The sequence below is a fragment of the Equus caballus genome, chromosome 13 (assembly GCF_041296265.1).
Source record: "Equus caballus isolate H_3958 breed thoroughbred chromosome 13, TB-T2T, whole genome shotgun sequence".
Classification (NCBI taxonomy): Eukaryota; Metazoa; Chordata; class Mammalia; order Perissodactyla; family Equidae; genus Equus; species Equus caballus.
Window position 1 is genome coordinate 50,516,079 of NC_091696.1, and position 14,494 is coordinate 50,530,572.

Here is a 14,494-nt window from a genome sequence, read left to right on the forward strand (position 1 = left end):
TTATAGCTTTTCAAGTTTTTATTTTTCTATGGAGTTTTTATTTCATTGTCGTTGTAGTTTTTTCTTTTAAAATCACTTTTATTGAGGTATAACTTACCAAAAAAGCTCCACCATTCATATGTTTATTGCAGAAAAATGGAATTTAGAAAGTCTGAATTTTCCAGATATTTCTTAACCTCGGTAAGGAATCTTCTTAAATCCCAAAAAGCTTTTTAAAAGAATTTCTCATTAATGTAGTAAATATTAAAAACTCAATAAATGTAAAGAAGAAAACTTCTTTAAAACCCCATCGTGTGTGAGTACTCACTGTTGGCCTTGTGCAGCTTTCCCTTCCAGTCTTTTCCCCACATGCTGTGACTAATGTTTTACCTCTGGGTAGCCTACTGTGTGGCTCTTGTCACAGTGGTCACACCTGAGGCCGTGCCTGGCAGAGGGAGGGTGCAGAAGGGAGGAGGGACTTGCCCCGGAGTGGTATAGTGTCGCACTCCTGCCTTATTGGAACGACGCCCACAGAGGGGCAGTAGCCCTTGGCTGCATGCTTACCTAGTCGGTATGGACTGTTCTGTGTGCCCTGTCTTGATTCTGCAGCGGGACTCTCCTTAGAGCTGGGCAGAAAGGGGAGAGCAGGTCACAGAACACATTTGTGCCTTCTGTCCCCGAGGCTGCACCAGCCCTGCCCTCCAGGGAAAGTGGTGGCAGACTCCCCGTTTCAGTGAGTTTCTCAAGTGTGGGTTCGGGCTCAGGGCACAGCTGTGACACTGAGCAGCCACCTGGGAGCACCTGGGGCCAGATTCCTGCCTCACCAGAGCCTGGGTGTGTGGGGTAAGAGGCCAGGTGGGCACCTTCTTTACCCCACAGCCTGTCTTCTTTCAGATTTGGGTCCACCTTCGTGGTTCTTCTGCCCCTTATGTTTAGGAAAAGATGGAAATATCTGAGCACTTGACAGCGGTTTTCAGAGTGTGGAGGCAGTGCCTGAGATTCCAGGTCCCCCTTCCACTCATGAAACGTTCACCTTATAGGACCGACCAGCTCCCTTCTGGATTTGGAGAACATTAATCCTTAAACTCGCAGTGCCTTGAAAGAAGAAGAGGGCTTCTCCGGCCTCAGCCACCTTCTCCACAGCCTTTCTGAAGTCCTCTCATTTGTTTTTCTGGACTTTTCAGGGCTGCAGACCACACGATTGGGAAACCACTTGGAAGACCGAGTCAACAAGTTTTTGCGGCGACAGAATCATCCCGAAGCCGGGGAGGTCTTTGTCAGAGTCGTAGCCAGCTCAGACAAGACTGTGGAGGTCAAGCCCGGGATGAAGTCACGGTTTGTGTGCAGACATTGTGCTGCTTTCTAAAACCTTGTCCCAGTCACCACCCCCCAGGTGAACAAAAGCCTCGCTTTCTGGCAAGGCTTGAGAGTTTGCGTACTTTAAAGGCTTTTCAGCAGTTAACCTGTAGCCAGTCCTCTCGGTATCCCAGATTCATCAGGGGAGGTCAGATTCCCAACCGAGTAGAAGAGTGGCACAAAGAATGGGATCACAGCTCCGGGGTGCCCAGGCCAGTGGGCAGAGCTCTGGGCCAGTAGTCAGAAGAGGTGAGCAGGCCTTCAGCTCCGCTGCTCGGAGCTGGTTTAGAGCGGCAGGTCTCGTTTGTGAAGCACCTTGTAGACAATGACATGTGCAAACATCAGGCTCTTTTATTTCAGGTTTGTGGATTCTGGGGAAATGTCTGAATCTTTCCCGTATCGAACAAAAGCCCTCTTTGCTTTTGAGGAAATTGACGGAGTGGACGTGTGCTTCTTCGGGATGCACGTGCAAGAGTATGGCTCTGACTGCCCCCCTCCAAACACAAGGTAGGCCACCGTCTTCTTTGGGGGGGTGTCACTCAGTGTGCTGTGCTACAGCGGACCAAGGCACTGTCTTAGAGAACCTGTGTGCTTTAGAGCTGGGTTTAAATACAATCAGGCACTCTTAACTAACCAAACGAGTTAGTTTAGTTTTCCACTAAGCCAATGGGAAGTGAAGGGTTTTGATGACTATTAGGCGTGTTTTGTGTTGTGAATATACGTGGGCCCTGGTCCTGATCTTGCTATTGTCCACGTCTTACCTGGACCGGCAAACCTACAGAGAATGGGGCGGGGACTGCTCCACAGGCCCAGGCATTCTTTGATGCACCTATGAGAATGAAGTACCACTGCCAAGAGTTATTTCATGCTCAGTCAAGAATCTAGGTGAGGGGCTGGCACCGTGGCCGAGTGGTTGGGTTCGTGCCTTCTGCTTCAGCGGCCCAGGGTTTCACCGGTTCGGATCCTGGGTACAGACATGGCCGACTCAATTAGGCCATGCTAAGGTGGCATCCCACATGCCACAACTGAAAGGACTCACAACTGAAATATAGAACTATGTACTGGGAGGACTTGGGGAGAAAAAGCGGAAGAAACAAAAAAGATTGGCAACGGTTGTTAGCTCAAGTGTCAATCTTTAGGGAAAAAAAAAAAGAATCTAGGTGAGAGGAAATTGGAAGAGGCTTTCCTTAGTTTGCTCTGTCTTTCTGTGGTTCTCCATGGTGAGGGATGCTGTCGCTTCTTGGTGCAGCAGTCAGGTTGAACTCCATTTTGTTGATTGGTAGTGACAGTTGGTGGTGGCAGTTTTCTCGTGTCCTGTTTGTGGCCACTGTAAAGGCCATCAAAAGAAAATTTATTTCTGCAGCTTTTTTTGGATGCTAGTTTTTGGTTTTGAATTTGGGGATATCTTGAACTTTCAGTAAATTCCTCCTTCCCTCCCCCAGGCGTGTGTATATATCTTACCTGGACAGTATTCATTTCTTCCGGCCCCGATGCCTCCGGACAGCTGTTTACCATGAGATCCTTATTGGATATTTAGAATATGTGAAGAAATTGGGGTGAGTTTCATTCAGAGTATTCATAACTAGTAAAATCCATTTTTAATTTTCATGGTATATTCGTTTTGTGAAACAAGTATTTTTTAAAGTTTTGTGTTTTTATTTGAACGTCCTTGGATGGATTCAGAAGTCTCCAGAGCTCTCCTTTCTGGGTGCTCTCGGGCTGCACCTACCGGGGCTCCTCAGCACGATGCCCGTACTTGCCTGCCTTTCGCCTTCTCTTCATTCTTTTTCCTTTCTAGTCTTTTTTTTTTTTTAGCTTTATTGAAGCATATTTTATAGATCATGAAATTGACTTCTTTCAGGTGTACACTTCAGTGATTTTTAGTAACTGTACCGGGTGGTGCAGCCATCACCATACATCAGTTTTGGTGTATTGGCATCCCCTCAGTAAGACCCCTGTGCCCATTTACAGTGAATCCCTGTTCCACCCCTGTCCCAACAACCACTAATCTACTTCCTGTCTCCATAAATTTGTCTTTTCTGGGTGTTTCATATAAATGGAATCCTACAAAATGTGGTCTCTTGCGTCTGACTCCTTTCTCTATCTTTGTTTTGTGTTTTAGATCTGTCTGTCACATTCCTTTCCCAAATTTGAAAAAGTAAAAGAGGTATTTGATTGAAGTGTCTTGAACAGAATGAATGAGATTTATTTTGACTTTAACCCCTTAGAGAGAAATACTCAGCTGCCTTTCCAATGCACAGAGGAAGTAGATGGGAGATTCAGTGCCTCCCTGCGTATAAGCCATTCGAGGCACCTGAGGGGGCGCCATCTTTCCAGGCTCCCTCCTGTGCTTACAGGTTCCCTTGCAGCTTCGGCCCCTGCCCGATGTGCACACCCCTGAGAGGGAAGTACCAGCTCTCAGGGCTACGTTCCAAGCGCACATTTGCACTCTGGAGAAATTCAGCTAACCCACGCCCCCCTCACCCAGTACTCTGGTTTGGAACCTCTCTAAGCCTTTTACACATTCTCCTGCAAGCACTGTAGTATTTTCTTTGTAGTTATTTCCATCCTTGCTTTGGTCCCTGTTCCTCAGCTGTTACTCCTTGAAGGTGGGGATGATTTCACTCACCACTTTGGTCTGAAGTGTGTGTGTGTATGTCCTGCAGATATGTAACGGGACACATCTGGGCCTGTCCCCCAAGTGAAGGAGATGACTACATTTTCCATTGCCACCCTCCTGATCAAAAAATCCCGAAACCGAAGCGCCTGCAGGAGTGGTACAAAAAGATGCTGGATAAGGCATTTGCAGAGCGGATCATTCATGATTACAAGGTACCCGGTGCTGGAGGAGGGCATGTGGTAGCTTTGTCGCCACTGATTCAGGTAGCTCCATGTGTCTTCCTCTCACGCTCACATCATACGTGTTAGAGTTATATTCACTTATGAGGATTAGAAAGCAAAAAATTAAAAGCAGAAAATAAAAATGTAGAAGCATCTTATCTGTAGTTTATCCAGATTTTTGTTGGTGGTCTGAAAGCAGTGCCGTCGTCGTACCTGTTGAAATCGGCTGACCTCGGCCAACTGTGCACCATGGGAACATGCAGCACTGAGGCCTCTCCGGCATTGTGGCCCCGGCGCCACCCCTCATCTCACTGCTCTGCTTTGTTCTCTTTCCAGGATATTTTCAAACAAGCAACTGAAGACAGGCTCACCAGTGCCAAGGAACTACCCTATTTTGAGGGTGACTTCTGGCCCAATGTATTGGAGGAGAGCATTAAGGAGCTGGAACAAGAAGAAGAGGAGAGGAAGAAGGAAGAGAGCACTGCGGCCAGTGAGACCACAGAGGTAAAGCCCCACCACCACCCTGTGACCAGCCCTCGCTGGAGAGCCTGGGGCCCCAGCTGTGTGCACTCAAGGCTACGTCCCGGCAGGCTGGGGAGTGAACGTGTGCTGTTGGGTTCACAGGACATGGCCTTCTTTGTCTCTGGCAATATTTTCATACATAACCTCATCTTGTCACTGTCCACTGCAGGTCAAGACTGGGGCCTGGGGGCACAATCCACACTGGGTGCTGAGGGTTCAGAGATGTGGGCCCTGGAGACACCTTACCTAGTAGAAGGTGGACAAGAGGTGTTTGCCTTGGCATCTCTGGGCAGGGCTGAGACACAGAAAGCTGAGAGAGGAGGGCATCCTGCCACGGAGCCCAAAACAGACGGAGACGGGTGCGTCAAGGTCAGGAACCAATCAGCTGATTTAAAATTACTTTAGGAGGAGGCCCTTGGTTGCTAGGCCTTGTTCATCTGTTGTTTCAAACGAACCCCACCCCTGCAGCTCTTCATATGACATCTGTGCGTTTGGGCACTCACCGTGTTTACTATGTCCCTGCTGTTCACATCCTAAGCAGTGTAGTTGAGAACTAAACAAAACTCATCCCTGCCCTCAAGGAGCGTATGTTCTAGTAGGAGAGACAAGAAAAATGAATACATGTGTGGTATACTCTGAGATAGTGCTGGGAGCCATGAAGAAAAGGAAGCAGAGCGAAGAAGATGGATGCAGGGCCGTCTGAGAGGTCCTGTCTAGGGAGGTGGCATCTGAGCAGACTGACCTGGTGAAAGGGAACCTGGAAGATCCAGGAGAAGGACCTTCCAGCAGTGGGAGGAGAAATGTAAGAGTCCAAGCTGGGAGCAGGTGTGCTGGATTCAGGATGTCCAAGTAAGAGATGATGGTAGTTTATATTTGGTTAGTAGCTGTAGAGGCAGTGAAAAGTGTATAGTGTATTTTGAGAATAGCAACCCCAGAGCTCAGGGCAGATCCTTCTGTCGTGTGAAGAAAATCCTCAACCAAGGCGGCCTGCTCTTTCTGGGGCCTGAGCCGCTGAGTCAGTGTTGCTGCCCCCACAGGGGAGACGGGGAGGAATCTGGGAGAGCGTATTTGGGGGAAGAGGTCAAGAACCAGCTGCTGGCATATGAATGTTGACATGCCTGTTTCTATGCAAGAGGAGCTGTGTAGGCCTGGGGCCCTCAGAGGAGTACCTGAGGGGCTGTGTGCTCAGTGCCAGGGTACTGGAATGTTGAGTGTCTGCACCACTGTGTGCCAGGCAGCGTGCACTTGAGAGTGCATCCTTTTGCAAGATAGCATCCTAGCCCTACCAGGACGGAGAAAGCATAGACAAGGATGTGACAAGTATTCGTGACACAGGTGGGTCCCAAGAAGAGTTTGAGGGCTGTCGCTTTCTGACTTCCATTTGCTGGGGTCTCCCTGGAGGCCTGGAGGATCCATTTTCCACACTCAGGAGCCGTGGGTGGTTTACGGCTTGAGAAGGTCCTCGAGGGGATTCGGGAGGACCTCGGGGAATCTTTGAAGGGGAGCTGGGTTTCAGTGTTCCCAGGGGGGAGAGACCAGAGCTGGTTTGTGAACCCCGAGGTCCCTCTGTGTCTGCCACTGCCGAACACCTTAGTGATGGGAGGTGACCTGAGTCAGAACTGCACGTCCAGGGCTTGTGGAGGGCGTGGGCAGATCGCGGCAGAGAGGCGACTGGACCCAAGTTGGAGTGCAGCCCCTACTCCTGTGGAGAGGAAGCGACTTGGTGAGGGGAACGCAGGCCCCGGCTGTGTGCCCATCTGAGGAGGAATGCCTGCCTCTGGGGCTTTCTGGAAGATAGAAACAGATGCGGGCTCAGGCCTAAGCCGACCTTTGCTGTACCGTGGACTTGCGTGTGATAGAGCAGGATGCTGAGTTGGAGGATAGAGGCTCTGTTCCGTGTATCCAATTCATAGAGGCAGCGGGCAGGTCCTCTCCTTCTCCAGGGACACCCCAGTACCTCACGGCTCAGTTATGGACAGACAGCACTTGGGATGGAATACTGCTTTTCCTTTAAAAACATCCTTCAGGGGCCAGCCCCGTGGCCGAGTGGTTAAGTTTGTACTTCACTTCCGTGGCCCAGGGTTTTGCAGGTTGAGATCCTGGGTGCTCGTCAAGCCATGCTGAGACAGCATCCCACATGCCACAACTAGAGGGACCCACAACTAAAAATACACAACTACGTACCATGGGGCTTTGGGGAGAGAAAGGAAAAATTTTAAAAATCTTTAAAAAAAAAAATTTCCTCAGTGGAAGGGAAGTGGAGAAATACTCGGAATAGTGTTGATTGGAGAAGAAACAGGCTGCACTAGTTATGTGAGTAATCTCAACTTTGTGAAGAAAAATCGCATACACAAAGCAAATGTGCATAGTGCAATTCCACAAAGAAGAAACCAAATGCTTTATCATTTGAGTATATTTTCTAAATTTCGTGCAGTAGATTTATTTCTTTTATAAAATATAGACTATTTTTTAGAACAATTCAAAGCTTTATAGAACACTTGAGCAAATGGTACAGAGTTTGCTCCATCACATCTTGCATTAGTGTGCTAAATTCATTACAATCGATGAACCACCATTGGTACATTTTTATTAACCACAATCCGAAATTCAGAGTCCGTAGTCTTTACAGTGTCCTTTTCTCCTCTGGGCCCACGCTACATCCACTTGTCAGGGCTCCTCGGGCTCCTCCTGGCTATTTCTAAGACTTTCCCTAGTGGAGGGGGTGCAGCCTGCCTTCCCCCGGAGTGAGCTCTTTGAAGCCTAATTGACTAAGAGCCTGAGTTCTTCCCGGAGTAGGAGTGTTTTAAGTGACAAGCGGGACCCTCTTAGGCCTAAGCCAGTTGAAGTGCTAATGTGGGGTTCAGGCCTGCGAGGGCCTGGGGGATGGGAACTGGGTGGGGAGATGTCCTCCCCATGCAGTGCCTTCCCTACTGGCACGTTTCCTGTGTCGGCCACTGAGCACACAGGATGTGGCACGGAGCTGCAAGTGTCCAGTAGAATAAGGGGGAACAATGAAAAATGGCTGCCACTCCCTTATTTGTTAGATTCCAAACTAGCATCTTGGGTATGTTCTTCCTTGAGAGATAACATGATAGATGGCTGGCTTGGCACTGGCAGCACTTGGCTTTAGGTTTCTGTGTCACCTCGGTTCCGGTTGGGTCCTGGCTGGTACAGGCCTTGCTTCTGTCTTCCTCACCTTTCCCTCAGCGGTTCCCTCTGAAGGTGGCAGTGTATTTACAGCCCGTGTGCAAGCAGGGCTCCGCCTGCCAGGCTTCTGCCTTAGGCTGGACTTCCTGGAGCCCCCATGGCCTGGGATTAGGACATCCTAGCTCAGTGCCAGGCGTGGGAGAGGAGGCTAGGCTTGTCTGACAACTTTGTGTGTTGTTGCAGGGCAGCCAGGGTGATAGCAAGAATGCCAAGAAGAAGAACAACAAGAAAACAAACAAGAATAAAAGCAGCATCAGCCGAGCCAACAAGAAGAAGCCCAGCATGCCCAACGTGTCCAACGACTTGTCCCAGAAGCTCTATGCCACCATGGAGAAGCACAAAGAGGTAGAGATACAGGGCAGACGGGGGCGGGTCCTCAGGTCCCCAGCGTTTATGCCCCCCGGGGCCTCGAGGTGAAGGAAGAGGAGCTGCTGAGAAGCTGCAGCTGGCTAAGAGGAGGGAGAAGGTGTAGTGATGCCCTGTCGGGGGCTCCTCGGGTTGTGTGGGAGGACCAGCCTCTAGAAGGGAGTGCTAGCCAGTTGGGTAACACCACTCAGTGTGTCGCCAACTCAGTTCAACCCCAGGGAGCCAGGCACTCGACACACACCCGGGACAGCAGGTGTTGGCCTTGGCCACGGTCTCAATTCTGCAGGCTGTGGTAGCGCTGGGGCTGATGCCGCCAATCTTCCCCTGCAGGTCTTCTTTGTGATCCATCTCCACGCCGGGCCTGTCATCAACACGCTGCCCCCCATCGTCGACCCTGACCCCCTGCTCAGCTGCGACCTCATGGATGGGCGCGACGCCTTCCTCACCCTCGCCAGAGACAAGCACTGGGAGTTCTCCTCCTTGCGCCGGTCCAAGTGGTCCACGCTATGCATGCTGGTGGAGCTGCACACCCAGGGCCAAGACCGCTTCGTCTACACCTGCAATGAGTGCAAGCACCACGTGGAGACCCGCTGGCACTGCACCGTGTGCGAGGTAGGCTGGCACCTCCCACGTCCCTGCCTGTGGGAGTGTCTGTATGCTGACCTCCCGGGTCTAGGCTTACCTCGGCCACTCGCCAGCTGTCTCCAGTCTGTGTATTTGCATCTCAGGCTGAACTGTTAGGCGGTTGGCATTGTGGGGGGCGCAACCAAATGAGAAAAGCTTACCTATCCTCTGGTCCTCAGGGAGCTGGTTATGAGACTGGTGGTGCGAGTTCACAGCTGGGAGAATCCAGCTTGACGTTGGCTGCGCTTCTGTGTGTGCCACCCCAGGCTCAGCACCGGACACCCAGGGTGGGAAGTCAGTCTCCCTTCATGGAGCCTGGTCCGGTCCTGACCAAACTGAGCATTCCAGTGGGGCCATCAACTTGTGTCCAGGATGCACTCGGTGCCTTGGCGGCCATGGGGGCTGGGCTTCCAGGGAGGCAGTGTTTGCACTGACTTTTCCAGGACAAGGAGGCGATCACAAGGCACTTCATTTTATTCTCTGTGTTTTCTCAACACTGGCTCTGTGCCGGGCACATGCACAGGCCTCAAGGTGCCAGGGGAGGAGCACAGAGGGAGCAAGGGGGGCCAGCAGCACTCTCAGTGCACCAGGATTGTGGCAGGTTTCCTCTTCTCGGGCCCCAAGTGCCAGCCTTGCTGACAGGTTAGGAAAGCTCTATGCCATTGTCAGGCTGGATTCCTTTGGTCCTGGTGGACCCCGTGGTTGCATCACACTAGCTGTCCTCTGCAGAGGCCTTGGCCCGTGTGAAGGGTTGTGGGCTGTCCCTTGCACAGACAGGTACCTCGTATGGGGTGAGTCAGGCTGTTGTGGGCCTTCCGCCTCCCCACTGCAGATGGTCACAGACTCGACCCTCTCGCCCAGTCCTCGCACTGCCAGTTTCAGCATCTGGGACAGGCCCCATAGTCACCAGTCCCATGGGACCAGCTCTGTGATCTCTGGGGGCAGGGCAGGGCCTCCGTGACACACTCGTCTTTATTCACTGCTTTCTCTAACCTCCTTTTGTTCTCTCTATAACTTCCTGCCTGTTGGGATTCTCCTCTCTTCTATGGAAAGGGTAATCAGTCGTGGCCACAGGGCTCCATTCTCCAGATCTAGCACTTCATTGTCTTGGTCTCCAAGTGCAAGCAGCTTTTAGAAACCTGGGGGCAGGCTTTGGTCTCTGTGGTTTGAGCCAAGCGCCTTCTTCCTGGTGAAGGCCTCAGCCCCATCCGCCTCTGGGCCGCCCTGCAGAGCTCTGGAGGATGCGCCGGGGGCACCCCGCAGCAGCTGGGTGGGAGAGTAGAGGGCCCATCTCCAGAAAGGCAGGTCTGTGGGCCTTCTGCACCCTTAGGTGCTGCTTGGGAAGAAATGGGCACAGCTTCAGCCATTCCTTCACTGTCATGCTTCCCAGGCCAGGTAGGGGAGTGGGACACAGCAAGTCTGAATGCCATACCTGGAAGGCAGAGGAAGAAAGGAACGGGGGACCAGTGTCCACCAGCACACTTGAGAGCGTGGGGTGGAGACGGAGCCCCACTGTGTGCGTGCTTGAGTCTGCACCTGCACGCAGTGTGAGCAAGTCAAGAAGGGGTGGAGGGGCCCCCAGAAGATGGTGGGTGAGGGTGAACAGATGGATCTGGTGGTCTGTGGAGCCTTCTGAGCTGCAGAGAGTTCCCAAGAGTGAAGATTCCGGGGGCCGGATGTGTTTGATGTCTGTTAGCCTCTCCCAGGGCGCAGACTCAGCCCCGGGGGCAGCCGGGGTATCTAGTCATACTGGGCCATGTGCTGACACTGGCTTGTCCCCTCTCTTTGTCTATAGGACTATGACCTTTGCATCAACTGCTACAACACGAAGAGCCACACCCACAAGATGGTGAAGTGGGGACTGGGCCTGGACGATGAGGGCAGCAGCCAGGGCGAGCCGCAGTCTAAGAGCCCCCAGGAGTCACGGCGCCTGAGCATCCAGCGCTGCATCCAGTCCCTGGTGCACGCCTGCCAGTGCCGCAATGCCAACTGCTCGCTGCCATCCTGCCAGAAGATGAAGCGGGTCGTGCAGCACACCAAGGGCTGCAAGCGCAAGACCAACGGGGGCTGCCCGGTGTGCAAGCAGCTCATTGCCCTCTGCTGCTACCATGCCAAACACTGCCAAGAAAACAAATGCCCCGTGCCCTTCTGCCTCAACATCAAACACAAGCTCCGCCAGCAGCAGATCCAGCACCGCCTGCAGCAAGCCCAGCTCATGCGCCGGCGGATGGCCACCATGAACACCCGCAATGTGCCTCAGCAGAGTCTGCCTTCCCCTACCTCAGCACCGCCCGGGACCCCCACGCAACAGCCCAGCACGCCGCAGACGCCGCAGCCCCCTGCCCAGCCCCAGCCTTCGCCTGTGAGCATGTCACCAGCCAGCTTCCCCAGTGTGGCCCGGACTCAGCCCCCCACCACGGTGTCCACTGGGAAGCCCACCAACCAGGTACCGGCACCACCACCCCCTGCCCAGCCCCCACCTGCGGCGGTAGAAGCGGCCCGGCAGATTGAGCGCGAGGCCCAGCAGCAGCAGCACCTATACCGGGTGAACATCAACAACGGCATGCCCCCAGGACGCACAGGCATGGTGACCCCTGTGAGCCAGATGGCCCCTGTGGGCCTGAATGTGCCCCGACCCAACCAGGTTAGTGGGCCCGTCATGCCCAACCTGCCGCCAGGGCAGTGGCAGCAGGCGCCCATCCCCCAACAGCAGCCAATGCCAGGCATGCCCAGGCCCGTGATACCCATGCAGGCCCAGCCGGCTGTGGCTGGTCCACGGATGTCCAATGTGCCGCCACCTCGGAGCATCTCGCCCGGCGCCCTGCAGGACCTGCTGCGGACTCTGAAGTCACCCAGCTCCCCGCAGCAGCAGCAGCAGGTGCTTAACATCCTCAAGTCAAATCCTCAGCTGATGGCAGCTTTCATCAAGCAGCGCACAGCCAAGTACGTGGCCAGTCAGCCTGGTCTGCAGCCCCAGCCTGGCCTCCAGGCCCAGCCTGGCCTGCAGCCCCAGCCCGGCCTGCACCAGCAGCCTGGCCTGCAGAACCTGAACGCCATGCAAGCCAGCGGGCCACGGCCTGGCGTGCCTCCACAGCAGCAGGCAATGGGAGGCCTGAACCCCCAGGGCCAGGCCCTAAACATCATGAACCCGGGGCACAACCCCAGCATGGCAAGTATGAACCCACAGTACAGAGAGATGCTGCGGAGGCAGCTGCTACAGCAGCAGCAACAACAGCAGCAGCAGCAACAGCAGCAACAGCAGCAGGGTAGCACTGGCATGGCCGGGGGCATAGCAGGGCACGGCCAATTCCAGCAGCCTCAAGGACCCGGAGGCTACCCCCCTGCCATGCAGCAGCAGCGGATGCAGCAGCACCTCCCCATCCAGGGCAGCTCCATGGGCCAGATGGCAGCTCAAATGGGACAGCTGGGCCAGATAGGGCAGCCTGGGCTGGGTGCAGACAGCACCCCCAACATCCAGCAGGCCCTGCAGCAGCGGATTCTGCAGCAGCAGCAGATGAAACAACAGATCGGGTCCCCGGGTCAGCCGAACCCCATGAGCCCCCAGCAGCACATGCTCTCAGGACAGCCACAGGCCTCGCACCTCCCTGGCCAGCAGATGGCCACGTCCCTTAGTAGCCAGGTGCGGTCTCCGGCCCCTGTCCAGTCTCCGCGGCCCCAGTCCCAGCCTCCACATTCCAGCCCGTCGCCGCGGATACAGCCCCAGCCTTCGCCACACCACGTCTCGCCCCAGACTGGTTCCCCCCACCCAGGACTCGCAGTCACCATGGCCAGCTCCATAGATCAGGGACACTTGGGGAACCCCGAACAGAGTGCAATGCTCCCACAGCTGAACACCCCCAACAGGAATGCGTTGTCCAGTGAGCTGTCCCTGGTCGGCGACACCACAGGAGACACCCTAGAAAAGTTTGTGGAGGGTTTGTAGCATTGTGAGAGCATCACCTTTTTTCCCTTTCATGTACTTGGACCTTTTGTACTGAAATCCAGGCATCTAGGCTCTTTTTATTCCTAGATGGAACTGCTACTTCCAAGCCATGGAAGGGTAGATTGATGTTTAAAGAAACAATACAAAGAATATATTTTTTTGTTAAAAACCAGTTGATTTAAATATCTGGTCTCTCTCTCTCTCTTTTTGTTTTTTTTGTTTTTGTTTTTGTTTTTTTGTTTTGGGGGGAGGGGGGTTTTGTTTGGGTTCCTTTTGTCGTCATTGCTGGTGACTCATGCCTTTTTTTAATGGGAAAAACAAGTTCATTATATTCATATTTTTTATTTGTATTTTCAAGACTTTAAACATTTATGTTTAAAAGTGAGAAGAAAAATAATATTCAGAAACTGATTCCTGAAATAATGCAAGCTTATAATGTATCCCGATAACCCTGACGTTGCGGGAAGATTTTTTCTATAGTGAACTCTGTGGGCGTTCTCCAAGTATTACCCCTGGATGATAGGAATTGGCTCCTGCGTGCACACACGTACACACCCACACACACATCTATCTATACATACTGGCTTAAGCCAAACTCTTGTCTTGCAGATGTAGAAATTGTTGCTTTGTTTCTCTGATAAAACTGGTTTTAGACAAAAAATAGGGATGATCACTCTCTTAGACCATGCTAATGTTAATAGAGAAGAAGCATTCTTTTCTTTCTTCTATGTGAAACTTGAAATGAGGAAAAGCAATTCTAGTGTAAATCATGCAAGCGCTATAATTACTATAAATAAGAAAATTCAAGAAGATTCAATCACTGTATAGAATGGTAAAGTACCAACTCATTTCTTATATCATATTGTTAAATAAACTGTGTGCAACAGACAAAAAGGGTGGTCCTTCTTGAATTCATGTACATGGTATTAACACTTAGTGTTCGGGGTTTTTTTGTTATGAAAATGCTGTTTTCAACATTGTATTTGGACTATGCATGTGTTTTTTCCCCATTGTATATAAAGTACCGCTTAAAATTGATATAAATTACTGAAGTTTTTAACATGTATTCTGTTCTTTAAGATCCCTGTAAGAATGTTGAAGGTTTTTATTTATTTATATATATTTTTGGAGTCTGTTCTTTGTAAGACATGATTCTGGTTGTTTGCTCGTAGAGGAGAGGCGGGGGCCGTGGTCCTGGTGGCCATGGGTGGGGTCAGCTGGGCTCAGCTGAGGCATGGAAGACTGCCGAGCAGTCAGCTCAGTGATGGCTACACACATTCGATGCTCACTGGGGAGCTTCACCCACAGAGTTAGGGACACAGATGGGTCTGAAACAGCTCTTTGCCTCCTGCTCACCTCCCCCATCTTAGCCGACCCTGTTCCCACATACAAGTCCCAGGACTGATGCACAGGGCGCTCCAGGGACTGCAGTTGGATCCTGCCCCCCCAAAATCGTGGATTCAGTACGGGAGGATGCTGCCATGCAGTGTGTCCTGCCGTGGCCGCTGACACTGGGCTGGGCAGTTGGAGCTCGGGCCCTTCATCTCCACCCTCTAGAAAACAGAAGTGCTGCCCTGGAGGCTGCTGAGCGGAGGCACCTGGAGCTCTGGCCTCCAGCCCTCCTGTGGTGGAAAGAGGCATCCAGCTTCGAGGGAC

The 14,494-nt window shown here is 52.4% G+C and overlaps 1 protein-coding gene across 2 annotated transcripts in view; it reads left to right on the forward strand.

The window, feature by feature from the left end:
• The window catches only part of CREBBP (CREB binding protein), a 131,050-nt gene extending 117,152 nt beyond the window's left edge, over positions 1-13,898 (forward strand). For both annotated transcript variants that reach the window (XM_023616421.2, XM_023616423.2), the window contains 8 exons: positions 1,164-1,314; positions 1,696-1,842; positions 2,778-2,891; positions 4,002-4,167; positions 4,513-4,680; positions 8,089-8,250; positions 8,602-8,883; positions 10,691-13,898. In XM_023616421.2, the coding sequence (XP_023472189.2) occupies positions 1,164-1,314; positions 1,696-1,842; positions 2,778-2,891; positions 4,002-4,167; positions 4,513-4,680; positions 8,089-8,250; positions 8,602-8,883; positions 10,691-12,838 (3,338 nt within the window). In that variant the 3' untranslated portion in view covers positions 12,839-13,898. The remainder of the gene's footprint in view (positions 1-1,163; positions 1,315-1,695; positions 1,843-2,777; positions 2,892-4,001; positions 4,168-4,512; positions 4,681-8,088; positions 8,251-8,601; positions 8,884-10,690) is intronic.
• Positions 13,899-14,494: the final 596 nt, after the last annotated feature.